The sequence below is a fragment of the Varanus komodoensis genome, unplaced genomic scaffold (genome assembly GCF_004798865.1).
Source record: "Varanus komodoensis strain SLA01 unplaced genomic scaffold, ASM479886v1 scaffold6_2, whole genome shotgun sequence".
NCBI lineage: Eukaryota > Metazoa > Chordata > Lepidosauria > Squamata > Varanidae > Varanus > Varanus komodoensis.
The window spans coordinates 16,716,450-16,734,623 of NW_025336346.1; the positions used below are offsets into that span (position 1 = coordinate 16,716,450).

General features: G+C 41.0%; 1 protein-coding gene across 1 annotated transcript; it reads left to right on the plus strand.

The window, feature by feature from the left end:
* Positions 1-10,194: 10,194 nt before the first annotated feature.
* PDE12 (phosphodiesterase 12) lies at positions 10,195-13,600 on the plus strand. The gene is made up of 3 exons (XM_044451245.1): positions 10,195-11,555; positions 11,963-12,041; positions 12,513-13,600. The coding sequence occupies exons 1-3, from the start codon at positions 10,293-10,295 to the stop codon at positions 12,953-12,955; spliced, it is 1,785 nt and encodes a 594-aa protein (XP_044307180.1). The 5' UTR covers positions 10,195-10,292; the 3' UTR covers positions 12,956-13,600.
* The last annotated feature ends 4,574 nt before the right edge of the window (positions 13,601-18,174 follow it).

Below are 18,174 nucleotides of genomic sequence, written 5' to 3' on the forward strand. Positions count from 1 at the left end.
GATTCCAGTTGTGAGACATTTGTAGCACAGTAGCCACAGTTGCAACATGCATATGATGGGATATGCCAACTGTTTTAACAGGTCTAGATTTTAGCTGTTTAAATTATTTAAGATGTTCTACATTGGAATTTTACACTGTATTTTACTGTATTTGTATTTTATTGTATCCATTTTTATTATTGTACCTCTGCTGATGAATTGTTGTGAACTGCCCAAACAGCTTTGGCTATTGGGTGGTACAGAAATGAAATTAATAATCACAATTACTACCTCTTCTCCTCCACAGAGCCAACTTGAGGAGAACCTAAATTTACACAAGATTTTACCAGATCTCATGACAGACAGTGCAGTGTAACACTACTTTGTATATTTATTATAATATTATTTATTTTATATTATGTTAGATATTTATATATAATACAAATTTATATATAATTTGTATCATGTCAGGTATTTATTTCAATAGACTTGAAATAGTTTATAAAAGATAATGAAAACAATAAACATCCAACTATAAAATGATAAAACAAAAAAAATACAAAACCAGTACTTTCATCTACTCTAAGAAATGCAAGTTAAATCTCATCCTTGAAGGGGACAGCTAGTTCCACTCTACCTTAGTCCAAGCACATAGCATGAAAGTAAGGTCTGGTAAACAGGATGAAAAATCTTTGAGTTGTCAAAATTATTTATTTATTTATTTATTTATTTAAACCATTTCTATGCCGCCCCATTTGCAAAAAGCCTCGGGGCAGCTTACAACATTAATAAATAAACATAAATAAACAGTTATATAATTAGACTTAGAAAACCGGAAACATCTCAGCACGTACATAAAAACCCAATAAATACAGTTCATAAATTAACAATTAAAATAACTTTTAAATAAAAAGGTCTTGGCCTGGCGCCGCAAAGCAAATAATGACGGCGCCAGGCGGACCTCTCTGGGGAGCGCATTCCGTAGGTGGGGCGCCACCATAGAGAAGGCCCTCCTCCGGGTACTGTCAAATTAAACTGTCAAACCAAATTAAGAGGTTTAAGTTTGAAGATACAAAATAGCACAAAAAGTAATAAAACAGCTTACCCTATATAACCCACACTAGACAAACTTAGAGAGCAATCCTATCATAATGTAGACTGCATCTGGGGTGCCACTGGATGCTGCAGACATAGACAAAGCATGGAGAAGATCCAGTTGTGGATTTTTCTCCCCCTCTCCTCCCCAGTTGTTTTAAAAAGCTTCTTTTAAGAAGCTGAAACTGCAACCTTCTATGGGGAGAAGGAGAAAAGTGGGTGGGGAAGGGAGCAGACAAGTCAAAATACATAATGTTCTAAGGCTTCTCCATTTCCTTCCATTCACTAAAAGGTAACAGCTAGATGGCCTGAAAAGCCAATCTATCTGTTTCCAAATACAGGAATGAAGGCCACCACCTGGTTATTGCTGGCAAGGCATGAGAAGTCTCTGGACTCAGAGTCCTCAGTCTATTAGAAGTGCAACCCATAGGACTGCGCTGTTAAAGAAGAATATCTTACTTACCTGTGAGGAACAAGGATTGGCCATAGTGACAAATATTTTTGCATGGAATTTTCTCTATTTTTAAAACGTATGGGGTTGGGGAGAGATTTATGAAAAGCAAGCATGCATGGAAGCTAGAATGATGCAGGCTATTCTCTGAGCCCTGCAGAGAATGTATCACTTAGAAGTGGAGCTGTTCCTTGCCTAATACGCCTATGTATAGCACATAAAAGATAGAGAAAGATATCTTACATTATATTATTAAGCATCTTTTGCTGTTCCTTGACTCTTCGGTATTTCATGAGCTTTTGCTGTTTTTCAGTTAAACCTCTGGATGTGGAAGGCAAAGCGATAGGTGGTAATCGAATGTTCCATGTATCATCATCATCATCATGAGAGGCATCTGACGATTTGCCTGGAGCAGCCATCTAAAATAACAGGCCAACTATTTTGAGTAGACATTAAAAATGGTCCAATTATTAAACTACATTTGTACAACAACCAGGATATGACAGCATTCATTGCTGCAGCAGAACTGAAACTGCAATTTTAATGTTGGCTATAAATAAGCTTTAGTCTATTATGTTACGTGCAGTGAGATGGAAGGAAGACACAACTTAAGTGCTCAGTCATTCCTGAATATGACTGAAAGCTGTGAGCAAGGAACTAAAATTTACATGCATATGAAAACTGATCTCAATATATATAAAAGCCAATTCCCAACATTTCATACCAGTCCAGACAAGAAAGAAACAGAACCCAGTTATGTAGATAAGGGCTGTCTGATTTCTCTAAGACTTTTCCTGAGTACTAGGGAAGAAATTAAATAGGTTTCAATATGGATAGGTACCATTTAGATCTCAAATGGTGTTAAATGAACCATGAAAGAGATATCAGTGCTGTTGTAGATAAGTGGAAACAAATGATCAATGAAAAAGGCAAATTATATGCTTGCTAGAGATTATTAGGAAAGAAATTGAAACCAAAATTACAAAAGTTATCATGCCATTATTTACTACATTTATATATAGCCCTATAGCAAAGCTCTATGGGAGGTGCAAACAAATTCAAACCATAAAATAAGACATGAAATATGACATAAAAGTTTAAAACTACAGTATAAAATAGAAATCATGATCAAAATAAACCCTAGTAGTGGTGCAAAAATTGAAAATAAGTAATAGATTTAAACAGTGCTTTTTTTTGTTAAAAAAAAAAAAAAAAGGTGCCGGAACGCTGTTCCGGTGCGTTCTCTGACAAAAAACGGCCTGGATTTAAAACAGAAATTTAAAAACTAAATGCCTGGGAAAACAAGACCTTCACCTAGTGCTGAAAAGAGAACAACATAAGTGCCAGGCAGGCCTCTCTGAAAAGTTCATTCCACAACCAGGATGCCAGAACCCAAAAGGCCCTCTTCTTAGTAGCCATCACCTCATTTCTTTTGGTGGGGGCTTCTCAAGAAGGACTGTTGCAGATACTCTCAGGGTCTGGGCAGGTGCATATGGCTGGAGGCAAGTTCCGGGTGAGCTGGTCCAAGTAGTTGATCCTTATTATTTCACAATAATAAAAATGTAATAACATGTAGTAGCAGTAGTAATAATAAGTACATTTATACCTTCCTTTCCTTCTCCTGCAAGAATCCCAAGGCAGACAAAAAACTTCTCCTCTGAATTTTATCCTCCTAACAACCCTATGAGGTAGGTTAGGTTAAGAGTCTGTTACTGGTCCAATATCACCCAGTGAACTTCATGGTCCAGTGGGAACTAGAGCCCAGATCTCCCAAGAGCCAGGCCAACATTATAACTACTACAGCACACTTTGAATGCTAAGACCAGCTCTGTGAATCAGGCCCAGACCCAGACTGGCAGCCAGTACAGATGGGAAAGTACTGGCCTAATATAATCACATTGGCCAGCCTGTTAACAATCTTGCTACCCTAGTTTGGACCAGCAAGCATATAATTTGCCTTTTTCTGTGCCATTTTCAAAGGTAGGTCCATGTAGCTCCAGTAACCTAGACAACAGGTCACCAAAGCATGGATAACTACAATGAGACTACAATGACTAGACATTTTGAATTTTTAAGGATGACTAAAGGGGGTGTTTTCAAGGTTTATGCATGCTGGGGAGAAAAAGATAAAGGGAAGGCTTTTCTCCCTATCCCTTCATGGCTTATTTATTTGTTTAAATTAGGGTTAGGCCACCTTTAACAATAGAACAAAACTCAGATGCAACAAGATATGATTATAGTCTCTAGCTTAGCTGGCTTTATAAGAGAGGATTAAGGAAATTTATGGAGTAAAAGTATCCGTCTGGGCACTAATCATGGAGGCTATACAGAGCCTCCAGATTCAGAACAACAGCAGCAGGTGAGAACAACTGCATTCATGCCCTGCTTGTCTGCTTCCATGTGGCACCTGGCTATACAATTTGAGAAACAGAATACTGCTTTGATCCTATAGAGTTTTTTACATGTTGTTATGACACAACTGAGATATAAATGTGCTTCTAGATGGAGAGCCCTATTGATCAAAAGGCACTGTGTAGCTATTCTGCCTTCTCCCCCATGTCAGATTTTTCTCCGAATGGGTGGGAAAACATGGGAAGGGTGTTACATGAAGATAACTACATATGGACCCCTTGTAAAATCACACAAGTGAGTGACTGACAATAAAAGCCCCATCTGGGTACACCCAAAATTTATTTCCAGACACTGTGGTTATCAAGGGCAGGAACCAAGCTGAGCACTCATAACAATAGTGACTAACATGCCTTTACTTTCTCCCATGTAATTGGATATAATATGTTCCTATCATATTATCCCTGACTGACATAATGAGGAATAGGGAGCAGCACTATAAAAAAAATCTGGAATTCTCCATCCTTCACTTGTCCATCCAACTAGCTAGTTGAAAGGTATCAGCTGTGAACTCAAAGCCTACACTCAAGCTATTCAACATGGCAAAGTGACATTACCATTTGGAGCATTTAAGATTAAAACCAAGTACAGAGCCACAGCTATCTGGATCAGGATCACAGCACACAGGAAAGTTTAACCCTTTCTTCCCTTTCGCAATCATAAAATAATCCCTTTATCACACTGCAAAAAGCGATAGGGAAAAAAAGCTTCAACTAATACAACACACAGGGGAACAAAACTGGATGTGAATATAACTATTATTCATTCTGAAATGCTTATTAGGTGAATTTACCTAAAAGTACATCCTGCTGTATACACAGTAGTTTACTCTGAAGTGGAAATTACTTCCAAGCAAACATACATAGGATAAAGCTTATTTATTTATTTACTTATTTACCAACCACCCAATAGCCAAAAAGCTCTCTTGTGCTTTGGGATGACAGCAACTCAATGTGGAAAGTGTCAGGCTCAATTCCCCAATATCTACATACAGGGCTAGAGAATCCAGCTGGAAATCTGGGGGGCGGGGAGGAGGATGTCATCTAGTCATTTCACAAGACCTTTACATAAGAAATAGGTAACATTTAGGGTGTATGGCCACATTTCAGCACTTTGAGAATCTGTTGCAGGTACCATCACAAAAAGTTTCCAATCAGATGGATTGAACCCTAGTCACAACAGGTGGATAAGCTGCCTAACAACCTCTGTAGAGGTGTAAATACAGTTGTTACAACATCCTGAACTACAACACTTTATTCATTTCGGCACCAGGCCAACACCTTTTAATGGTTGAATGAGTTCACCATATGAAGAATTATTTACTGCATTTTTCATATATTGATGTTATATTTTGAATGTGCTGTTGCGCTTTTAGTTCTATAAGCCATCTTGAGATCTCTTTTAAGATGGGATAAAATATTTTAAATAAATAAATCTCATTTTAGCCAGAGTTTTCAGCACAAACAGAAATCTCTTTCAGAGAATTAAAACTTTTACTCTTTTACTTCTCTTCTGCCAGCCAACTCATTCTTCACATCTCTTTATCTTTCACATTCTGGATCATCACCCATCCATTAGCCCCATCCCCTTGTTTTCTAAGCTCAAGCATGTAACCCATCGGTGTTCATAGGAAATGAATATGTTGAAGTTGGAGGCTCCCATTTTGCTTTGAAGCAATCCCTGCTACCAGTAAGAAAATTCTGTTTTTCTTTAAGTAGTGAGGTCAGGAAACTTCGTGTGTACTAAGCAAAATGTTCAAAGGGACCACTAGGGCCCATGGACATGATAGATAGAAGAATAAAGAAAGGGCAAGTATTATGTGGCCTTCCAGATGTTGGGTTGTAATTCTTATCAGTTCTCACCATTGGCTATACTGGCAGGGCTGGTGAGAGTCCAACACTATTTGGAGGGTCACATGCTCCCCAGCTCTGCATAAGGCACCTTTCATCGTAATTCTAGCCAAAAGCAGCTTAGAGAGGACGGCAGAGGAGCAATAGCAGCTAGATGGTGCTATGTGGAAGAGAGTTACCAGCTAACTATCTAGCTCTTCTTTGCGCAACGGTGTCTTCGTCTTGAAGGGACAGCAGTGCAGAGTTTAAATGCTGGGGCGCAGACTCAGAACCTGTTCACAGATAGTGCTAGAGCATATGCCAAACAAGACGAAACGACGACGACATGCCAAGTGCCTTGGCTTTTGCTGCCCAGATTGAGGGACTACCGCCAGCCCTCACGCATATGAAATAAGGATTGCTCGAGCCGAGAAAGTGCTTCTCTGAAGCCGCTTCCCACTGAATACAATGCAGGAGCAATAAAAACATCTCCTGAAATGCTCTGACCAAAAAGAGCAGCAGGCGAGTTGAATGCACGCCTTTCTCCTCTGCTCGCTGCTCACCTCTTAGTGTCGGAGCCACAAGAAGGACCACAACTGAGCCGAGCGCGGAGGGGCTGCTGCGCTCCAGGAGGCGGCGTGGAGCAGAGACGGCGTCCACCTTCGCCAGCAACCGCCCACGGTGTCAACAAGGCGTGGGTTGCTATGGAGACCCCACACGGCCGCTTTGCCCAGGGTGCTTTGCGAGCTGCTTCGGCTTCCCTCCCGCTTGATCCAGAGGGGATCGGTAGGGGGAGCCAGCAGCGCGCGGAAGACGGCGAGAGCGAGACGGCGGCGGCTCCGCAGAAAGATGACTCGTTGAGCCGTCCTGCTGGGACTGGAAAAGGAGAGGTGCCGGGAGCCATCCCTGCCGGGGAGCCTCTCCTTGGCTTCCGAATCCCACCACCTGCTTCCACGGTCACCGAAGTGGCTGGGGGACAAAGGCATTTCCCTCCCCATACAATGGAAATGCGCCGTATGATTTCTTAGATCGCTGATGTTGGAAAACTGAATTAAGGGGCTGAGCCATGATAAGCTCTGCCACCAAGAAAATTTTGGCTATGGGTAACTGTAATTTCATTTATTGTGTATATCTACCCATTTGGATGTTTTATAGGTCAAAAAGCAGAACAGATAAAATGTCCTATTCAAATCAGAAGCTAGGCATTCACAGGAAGCTGCCTACACAGCATTCCCTAGCCTAGAATGTTGGACTACAATTGCCACCGCCTTCGTCCCCTCTCCAGTCCCAGCCACCATGGCCGAGTGCTGTCCAGGGTTTCAGTTGAGGTCTTTCCTAGCCCTACTTGGAAATGCCAGAGACTGAGATATTTTGCAGGCAAAGCATGCAGTCCACCACTTGGCTACGGTTCCTTTCATAATTAATTTAGAACAATGACATACATGTTGTGCTGCTATCTATAGCTGTTCAATTAATTTTAAGTGTTGGGTCTCCCCAATCATTACAACATATAGAATTCTTAATTTGCCAATGGGTACATGATGGGCTAAGAAATGTATTTGACACTTTCCCACTCTTCCACCAAAGCAGCTATGATAAGGCACCTCAAATGTGACAGCTAATGCAAGTGTAAGATTTAAGCAAAGTTAACTTTTCTGGGTGAGTTGCTACCCAGAACGAAAGCATAACCCCTACTGAAGAGAGAGTTAGGAGATTACTCACATTCATTTAAAGTGTTAGTAATCCCAGCTGAACGGCAGAAATTGTTCATTTCCTCGGAACAGACATAGCAGATTTGACAAGGGCCTTAATTAATCTGATAAGTATGGTTTGGAGATTGGGAAAGAATCAATACTATTCCAAAACAAAGTCAAATAGAAATCACATCTGATAACATGAAGGGTCATAGATATGCTTTACATGCAAAAGGTCCCAAATGAAATCTCAAGTGAAAAGGATTTGGGATAACATAATACATCAATAGCATGTATTTCTAGTATTTTTATTACCTTTCCACAGTTTAAAATTGAACAGAGCTCAGAAGTTCCCCACCTGAGAATTTGCAAAGCTGCTGTCAGAGTTGGCTAATGAAACAAAGTGCACTTCATATTTCAATGGGACGAACTTTTGGTTGGACTTCCAACATGAACCATCCTGCAAGGATTAAGCCAACATTAGGCAGAACTCATTTTTTCCCCTAAAGGGATGTTCAGGCAAAGTACTAGTATGCAAAGGGTTACACAAATGTACATGATAATTTTCTTTCATGCAACAATTCATTGAGGAAGATGAAGAAAATGTTATGTGCACCTTAAGGTTATATTGAGCCTTAAGGCAAATATTCATAAGCAGAAATAGGGTAATATTTATAGTGGAAATAACACAAAGATTTAGATGGAGCATCTTTGTTCTACCAGTGGAAGGCTACTGCAAAAATACTGTTCTAAAAGCAGTATTCTTCCATTGGTGGGATGCAAACGTTGGAATTAATCCAAGGAAGTGGACTAGCTTTTAAAGTTCTTCATTAAACTCTTAGTTCTTCAAGGCTGAAAGTATTTAGAAGCAGTTTGGGAATGAAGTTAAACAAACTGAATTTTTAATTTGGACAAGATAGAAGCACTATTGGCTAATGCTCGTGATCCTGAAGAAGGTATTTTGGTTAGGGTCACACTCCCACTGAACAAGCAAATTGACACGTTTGTAGATTTGCTTGGTTCTGTCCCTCATCTTAGATGCACAAGCAATACTGGTAACCAGGAACACTTTTTTGCCCACTGTATCCAGTTCTTCACCTGAAGCCTGTTAGAGAAATCAGAACTTAATTAGTTATTACATTTTCATTCTGTTCCATACTTGAAGCTGTGTGTTCATCATTCATGCTTTAAGACACAATTCAGTGCACATATAGACAGAAAAAAAGATGCCTGCCTGAGAAGACTGAACATGTGTAGGATTGCATCTTTGGATATTTTCAGGTTGAATTACTGTAATGCACTTTACATGAGACTGTCCTTGAAAATAGTCTGGCAACTTTTACTAGTGCATAATGCTGCCGCCAGAATTTTTTTTGAAATTAGTAGAATGGAGCATGTTCATCATCTTCATTTTGTTTTCAGAAGCCAATATATTTCAGCAATCACCTTGTCTTAGGAGAATTTGTTCAAAATCCTTGTTTGGTTTGAGGCTCTTCTTTTTATTCCTCTGCCAACAGAAGTATGGCAGGTTCAAATGACAGAGAAAGCCTTTTTGACTGTGGTACTATATTATAAAACAACTTTCTAGGAAAGGATTGTCTGATCTCTTTGCCTGCTTTAAAAAAAATAAAATTATTTTATTCCAAGGGGCATTTAGAGAGCATTTTATTTATTTTTATGTTAGTATTTATTGCTTTTTTCTAATATGCTTTATGGGTACTGTTTAATTGTTCTTGGATTTTAGCTTGAGGGACTGTATCTTGCTTTTAACTGGTCTACCTAGGTATAGGAAGATCACAGAATTACTGAAAAGAATAAAACCACATGGACTGGGAAGGAAAATACGTTGCTATTATACTATGCAAACAAGCACTTAAAAGAGTCCTTGTTTGCATAGTATAATAGTATTTAAACTGAATTTGGAAAATGTTACACAGAGATTCTAACATTGAATTTATGTTAGATCTTGTTTCTTGCAAGGAAACCAGGGTGCCTTACATAGACCTCCTCTACTCCAATTTACTCCCAAGTAAGTCTATGTCTAATTGAAAGTACAACCCACTGAGTTTTAAGGACATTATTCCAGGGTGTGTATAGAATTGCAGCCTAAGACCCATCCAGCAGGGTAACTTAGTTCCAAGTAAGCTTGCAGAGGATCAAACTTTTGTTAGATTAGGTTGTGGTTGGTGCCAAAAAGCTAGAAACAGCAAAGATGATAAAGAATGTTGATTAATACTGTTATTCGGGTGACTTTTTGACTGTCATAGATAAATTCACCCTGGAAGTAAATATTAGCTTCCCTCCCTTCTATTCACGCACAAAATGAAGTTATCAGGAGGTTCACAGGAGTACAAAGCACATTTAAGGGGAAGAGGCCTATGCGAGGCCTGGGCATATTCAATGGACAGGAAATGGAAAGCTAGCGCGTGTGTGTAGAGGGCCGGAAGCATAAGCACCCCGCGCTGCTTCATTTTGTTGCAGATTCAGTTTTGTAATAGAAGGTGGCCGCCCGGAAAAGAATGACCCAGCGCTTCCTGCCCACGCCACTCGACAGTCTTAATAAATGGACGCATGCAGACTGCAATCTTCCGGAATCGCTTGACTCCCGCCCCACGAGTCCTGCTCTCGACCTATTTCTGCTGTGCGCCTTAATCCTTCCGGAGTCCATTTCCCAGCAGGCCTTGCGTTTCGCCCTTCTTCCACCCCGGCTTTTCCCATCGGCCCTTGCGGGGCGGGGCAGCCAAAGTGGCTCTGTCCTGACTGGCAGCAGAAGAGTGGCTGCAGGCAGGGAGCGAAGGGAGGAATGAATGGTGTGGACTCCGCATTTCCGGGTTCATGTGGCGCTTGCTCTGGGGGACGCTGAGAGCCCTTCCCGGCCTGCGGAGGAGGACGGCAACCGGGCAGCGCCTGAGCTGGCGGGGCCTCCCGAGCGCACCCATGGAGCGAGCCGTGGTGCGCTGCGTGCCCGCCGAACCTAAACTCAGCGTCTCGTTCGTGATGGGGGACGGAAGCGCCCGGCACATGCAGAGGGACCAGGCGGAGCCTCTTGGCAGGGCGCTTGCTCGCATCGCCAACAACGCCGGGAAAGGCCACGCCAAGGCGGCCAAGAAAAGCAAGAAAGCGCGGGCCGAGGCGGAAGCTGCGGCCCCGCCGCCGGCCCCGCCGCCTCCCACCGTGTGCCTCTACTCCCAGGATGGCGAGGCTGTGGACGAGGACGTGCCCAACGCAGAGGCCTGGCAAGACGGGGCCGTGCTGCAGATCGGCGAGGCCCGCTACCGCGTGGAGCGCAACCCGCCTGCTCTGACGGAGCTCCAGCTGCCGCGCTCGCTCATGGCCGGCTTCCCGCTGTGCCCCAAGCTTCGGACCGAGTTCGGCTCTCCACGCGACTGCCTCTTCCGCTGGTTCCGGGAGCAGAAGGCCGAGCCGGCGACGGCGGCCGGAGGCGATGGTTGGGTGGAAATCCCGGGTGGCACCGAGCGCATCTTCACGCCCGGCAACGCGCACATCGGGCTGCGCCTTAAGCTTGCCTGCACCCCGGGCAACAGCCAGGGGCGCTACGGGCAAGCCCGCGAGGTGGAGAGCAGCGGCCCCGTGGAGGCCGGCCCGGGCGCCTGCACCTTCGATGCGCGGCACCTCTACACCAAGAAAGTGACCGGCCCGGGCCTCATCCGCACCGTCACTTACAACATTCTGGCCGACATCTACGCCCAGACCGAGCTTTCGCGGACCGTGCTTTATCCCTACTGTGCTCCCTACTCGCTGGAACTCGACTACCGACAAAACCTGCTCAAGAAGGAGTTGGCCGGCTACAACGCCGACATCATCTGCCTGCAGGAGGTAGACAAATCGGTCTTCGCTGACAGCCTGGGCCCTGCACTTGATGCCTTTGGCTTGGAGGGTCTCTTCAAGATCAAAGAGAAGCAGTACGAGGGCCTGGCCACCTTCTACCGAAGGGACAAGTTCAGTCTTCTCAGCCAGCACGACATTGCCTTAAACCAGGCTCTGCTCGAAGATCCCTTACACGAAGAATTGCGAGACAAGCTGGCCCTCTATCCCCAGGTGCAGGAAAAAGTGCTCCAACGATCATCTGTCTTGCAGGTATAAGTTAAGTATTGGTCTCAGGGTTTGGTGGAATTTAATGAGTTAGATATGCATAAGCAATCTAAATATTGCAGTGAGTACATGTTGGAAAGGCAGAGCTTCTACATCTTATTGAAATAGAACTTTTTTTTCCAGAAGCTGTATTTCCATTAAAGGTACAGGAGTCCTGTCCTTTCTGGCTGTTCCACAGCTTGTTATGAATGGAGTTTGGCAAAAGGCACAAAAGTAAGACTATCAGTCACATGTCACAAGTCTGATAGGCAATGGGGACAGTCAAGAAAAAGATGAAACACACTGCATCCTTGCCATAGTTTTGTAGCACTAGTTGACCGATTATTACATAATTGTTGCTGGTGTGCTTCTGTAAGTCTATGCTATGGAAACTTATACAGTGTTTTTTGTAGGTTTCCATTCTTCAGTCTACAAATGATTCTTCAAGAAAGATTTGTGTTGCAAACACCCACCTCTACTGGCACCCAAAAGGTAATCCTATAGCCATGACTTGTGAACAATCTTAAAAGTTGTTTTTGAATGTGTTTTTCTGAGGGAGGAAAAGAAAGTCTACAGCCTACAGTGTTTTTGTATGTGAGGCAAAAAAGACTTTTAATACTGCATTTGTTTTAAATACCTGTTAAGCTAAATCCAGTTTAGTCCTGTACAGAGTATTGAAATAAGTGGGACATACATTAGTAATAACTATACCATCTACTGTAAAAATGTATTTAGTTCATTGAAGCAATACATGGTTATTTTGGAATATCCCCATCTGCTGAATGATAAATAAAATTAATCACTTTTTTTATTTGTGTCCTGCATTTGGATATGGTCAGGAAAGAACTCCTAGGATCGACACAGGGATGTAAAATGTCTTAAACTGATTTTTTATTCTTTCCCTCTCTAAAAATAACTGGCCATGATTTCTAAAAACAGGTCCATATTTTCTTCTATTTTTAGGTGGAAACATTCGTCTAATCCAAGCTGCAATAGCATTGTCCCATATCAGGCATGTAATAAATGATATGTATCCTGCTATACCTCTCATATTTTGTGGAGATTTTAATAGCACACCATCAACTGGAACATACAGTTTTGTCAATAATGGCAGTATTGCTGAAGATCATGAAGACTGGGCCTCAGATGGAGAAGAGCACCACTGCACAATGTCGTTAACCCATCCATTCAGACTTAAAAGTGCTTGTGGAGAACCTGCCTACACTAATTATGTTGGAGGTTTCCATGGATGTTTGGACTACATTTTCATTGATGCAAATGCTTTGGAGGTTGAACAAGTAATTCCACTGCCAAGTCATGAAGAAGTAACCACTCATCAGGCCTTACCAAGTGTTTCACACCCCTCAGATCATATAGCACTAATATGTGACTTAAAATGGAAATAATTTTTTTAAAAAACTTGACATCTTTCTCTGAAGCAAAGAATTTGAGCTACTGTTGGAGAAATCCACTTGATCACTCATTTTAATAGTAAACATGTTTCCATGCCTATTAATAACATGCCAAATTTTCAGTTCTTTGTAACTGGCCATAATTTGCATAACCAGAATGCTTTTATGGCCATTGCTCTGTTTTTTAATTAAGGAAAGGAGTCAATGTTTAGTGCTCTTTTAAAGTTGAATTGTCCTATATTACCCTATCAGGTGCTTTTAAAATGGTGGATGAAAGTATTTTGTTTAAACCAAATTTATATAAAAATTGGAACAACTGGAAGTTTTTTGGTAAATGACATACTCTGTCAGTCTGTTACTATTGCCTTCTGAGAAGAAGGTATTCCTTGACAAGCTGCCAAAATCATGTAAAACATGTGTTCTCCCTATTAAAAAAAAATATGTATTTAGCATTCATTTGAAATCATTCCAAAAATGATTTGGCACAATTACCTGTTCTCAGGTGTTCTATAAGGGAAAAACTTGTCCATGTAAACCATAATTGTGCTTAAATAAAAAAATACAGTATGTTTAACCAATCCAACCTGCTTTTTTCTAAGTTACTGTAAACTGATTATTAAAATACTAGTGTATGCCTCATTTGCTCTCAATATATTGCAACTGATTTATTTTTCTAGTTTTTGATTGGTATTGTCCAATACAGTTGTGTTCTTGATGTTTGTGTTGAGCTGTTGGGACCCACCACTAGCACTTCCTAAAGAAACCCTGGAAAAACCATTGCTTCAGAATGGATTGTGCTCGTATGCAGGCGGTGTTGTATTCTACCTATTATTTTTTTTAGGGCAACTCAGTATTGGCTATAAAGTAGTATAGGATAGATATGATCCATATCCCTGTAGTGTGCTGTTAAAAATTGCTTGTTCTGATGCTGTTCTACTTTTATTATTTTATTTATTTATTACATTTCTATACTGCACATAGCCAATGCTCTCTGGTCAGTTCACAACAGGATATAAAAATAATAAAATTCCGTACATGAAACAGCATTTAAACATTTTAAAATTAAATAAAATAGCATTAATATACATTAAATAAAATGAAAAAGACCCAGCCAAGAAGAAAGGAAAAAAATGAGAAATTAGGGCCAGGAATGTGTCCTGGAAAAAAATGGTTAAAAGTCAGCAAAACGAATTGTAGACTAGGTAAGAGGAGATTAGAGAACGAAGTTTTTAATAAGGCATGAGCAAGCTTGAAAGCTCAACAACTGGGGCTTCACAAGTGGGAGACCTGCTTACAAATCAAGAACCTTGTTAACAGACATGGATTCCCACATGTTCATGCCTTGCCATTCCAACAAACAGGGAAATATGCAGATCTGTTGCTTTGTACAACTGTACAGATGGCCTATCTAGAATTTCTGCTCAGTGTATAGAGAAGAGAAGATGGACAGGGCAAACAGGTACAATTTTGTTACGCACCTCTATAATTTCCAAAGAAAGGTCTGAAAATAATGTATGGTATGAATGTTTATATAATGACAAAAACCATGATATTCTCAGAAACGAAAGGAAGCTACTTAAAACAATTGGAATACTAGCTCAGTAACTAATAGGATTTTACGTATTTACGTAGGCTTATTATTTGTATAGCATAGTGCAAACAAGTGAGAATCTTTGATATGAAGGCTCAGTTGGTACGCAGACATCCTCCTTTACAGCTTCAATACTTATCTGCTGCTTTACTTACTATGCTAAATACTGATACTAAAACCGTTTTTGTGGTCTGGGTGTATCTTACTAGACTTATAATGTCTTGCTGATCTTTCTGACATCTCTTCCCTCTTCGAATGCATATGATGTCTTAAGCATATTAGTTCTTAAGAGGACCTTCTTGTGATCCCTTATAGAGCATCTGAGGAATCACAGATAAATGCAGAAAACCATTCTGAAGTCATGGGAGTTGGGGTTAGAGATCTAGCCCCAGATCTTTCTCTTTTGCCAGCTAGCTGTCCAAGGTTGGAAATGAGGAGAAAAGGTATTCAGTGGGAGGAGGGGGACCAGAGCTGACAGGATGCAAGTGATCCTGAGTTTCTCACAGCCTATCTCCCTCCCAATCTTAGGGACCTTTTTGATGGGCAAATCTACAGGCTAGGAGAGGTGAAGACAAAGATTGCCTCAGCTGCTGCTTTTGTCCTGCAGTAGTTAGTCAGATGCTTCCAAGCTCAGGGGTTGCTGATCACAGAGAAAACAATTGTGGTGTGGGAGTCAGTGCTGGAATGGGACTTGGGAGATCCAGGTTCTACTTTTCATGTCATGAAACTCACTGGGTAACTTTGGGCCATTGACTGACTCACCCTAACCTACCTCACAGTTCAATGTGGGGATAAGATGGAGAGGAGGAGGATTATGTAAGCTACCTTGGATTCCTTGCAGGGAAAAGGGTGATAGATCAATGTACATATTGACAGGATGGTTCTACTTACGATGCACTCCCCATCTGTCCTTCACTGTATTATTCACATTTCTAATCTGTATTCATGCTAAGCCCTTCTCCATGATCTGTGTACTTTCTATTACTCTGCAATGGGCCCTCCCGCTCTGTACATGAGGCTGCTTGCTTCAAAAGCATCTCTGATGGGTGTCCTTTGTTTTGTGTCATCATCTAAGGCTTTCCCCATTTTCCTCACTACAGATTGCCAAATTCTAACTCCTCCAGGTCCCGTCTCCTGTTGATTGTAAGCTCTTTGAGGCATATTATTATATTCTTTGTGTCTGTGGTACTTAGCATACCATTGTTAATAGTATTAATAAAAGTGCCAGCAAACTACTCTGATGTTTTAGTTAGTTGATTGCTAAATCAAGCATCAGGCTTCTGTACAAATTGACTTGTTCACTTGCTTTGGAAAGGAAGCAGCTGTGGGCATTATATACCTTCAGTTTAGTAAAGTTTTGATGAAGTGCCCTATTATGTAGATACACAGTTGGCTACACAGTAAGATTCAAAATGTACATATCAATGGGACCTTCTCAAATTGGAGCAAGACCCACAGGCCCCAGTTCTGGGACCAGTGCTCTTCAACGTTGTTAATGACTTGGATGAGGAGGTGCAGGGAATGCTCATCAAAAGTGATCTTGACAGGTTGAAACAGTGGGCTGAAAGCAACAGAATTACATTTAATAGGAACCAAATGTACAGTTACAAGACATTTGGCTGAACTATACTACAAGTAAGTCTTTTGTAATTGTAGATCACAAAGTGAGTATGAGTCAACAACGTGGTGTGGCTGCTAAAACAGCAAATGCTATTCTGGCCCTCATTAATAGAAGTATAGCTTCTAAATTACATGAGGTACTGGTTCCCCTCAATTCAATACTAGTTAGGCCCCATTTTGAGTACTGTGTCCAGTTCTGGGCACCACAGTTTAAGAAAGATGCAGACAAACTGGGAGAGGTTCAGAGAAGGGCAACAAAGGTAATAAAAAGACTGAAAATCTTTATGAGGAGATTGAAGGAACTGGGTATGTTTAGCATGGAAGGGAAATATGATAGCACTTTTCAAATGCTTGAAAGGCTGTCACACAGAGGAGGGCCAGGATCTAAATAGTGCCAGAGCACAGAACACAGAATAATAGACTCAAGTTACAGGAAGCCAGATCCCAGTTGGACATCAGGAAAAACTTCCTGTTAGATCAGTATGGCAATGGAATGAATTACCTAGAGGGGTCACGGGCTCTCCTACATCGGAGGCATTCAAGAAACAGTTGGAAAGCCATTTGTCAGGTACACTTTAATTACTTTGAACAGGGGTTGGGCTCATAGGCTTTCCAACTCTACTATTCTAGGATTTTAATTAGTAATTGAACAGTCCACAAATTCTACAAGGATTTATTACAAAAATAAAGTAAAAGTAATCAATACAATGCAATTCTAATGACGCATTTTCTTAATTGCCCCATCAACTGACAGCCCAATTTGAATGTGTGCCAACCACCCAAGGAGAAAAAAAATGGTTGTGTATAATGGAAAGAATCATTCTGATATTATGGAAAAGTATTATGATTAACATGTAAGGGGGACTAACACCGGGCTTTTAACTCAGGAGCATGGAAATAAATCTAAGCTCTGAACTTCTGAATATTTCCCAATAGGTAATGTTTCTTCTCAGCACTGTTTATGTGCAACATTTTAACACATAATCTCTTTTATACTGAATCTGCATCATAGAGGTTTCTTTTCAATATTTTTTTCTGGTGCCCCATATATGACTATTTCGAAGACAAGGACACTACCCAACAGTTCCATAACATATCCTAAAAGTCACCTTTGTTCTATTCTAACATGTGTCTTCTAAAATACACACCAAATAATTCTTCTGTTTAAAACAGAATTCCTGACTACTTTGGGTTAGGTCCAGAGAAACACAAGAACTTACAAAACAGGGCTTTCCTGAATCTTCCTACATCTTTCCCTATCAGGCCAGGCCAGGCCAGGCCAGGCCTCCTCCAAAGCTAAAAATAATTGGACAAGACATATGGAGTTGCAGCAGATCAGGAAGTGCTTTTCTGCTAATGCAATACTTTTTAATGCAAGGCTCTCTTTGCTTGCAGGTAAGAACTATTCCATGTCATTACAACTTGCACTTTACATGCATCTTAATACAACATTGCCCTTAGTACAATGATGCTGTTGATCAGAGACTGTACTTAGACCTTACTCTGAGTTGCTGCTAAGTCTTAATACATTTCATTTGCAAGGGAGGCATAGAGATGCAACCACTTTACAGATTGCCTTTCTTAAAGAAAAGCAGCAAGGCAATGTTTTTTTGCAAGCAACAAGTCATCTGTTTTTATCATGTATTGCTTGGATATCCATTGATTAAATGGTATGGCTGTATTACTTATGCAGAGTTTACAAGACTATGCTAAACTTTGCATTGATTTCTCCCATGAATACAAGCACGAACCTTTAAGCTAATGTAGGATCATACACCTGGAGCCTAGAAAGCATTTAAAATCCTTTGATTCTATAAGCCACATCAGATAGGATATGTATTGAGAAAATTCCTTAAGTGGATCTCTCCAATGGAGCATTTCATTTATAATGCACTAGTTCTAAAGGTGACTGTGAGATCACTGAGATTAAAGGAAAAAGAAAATTCAGGGTTTAGAAAGCTACCTGAATAGAGATCCTGGCTTTTCAGTTTTAAGCAGCTAT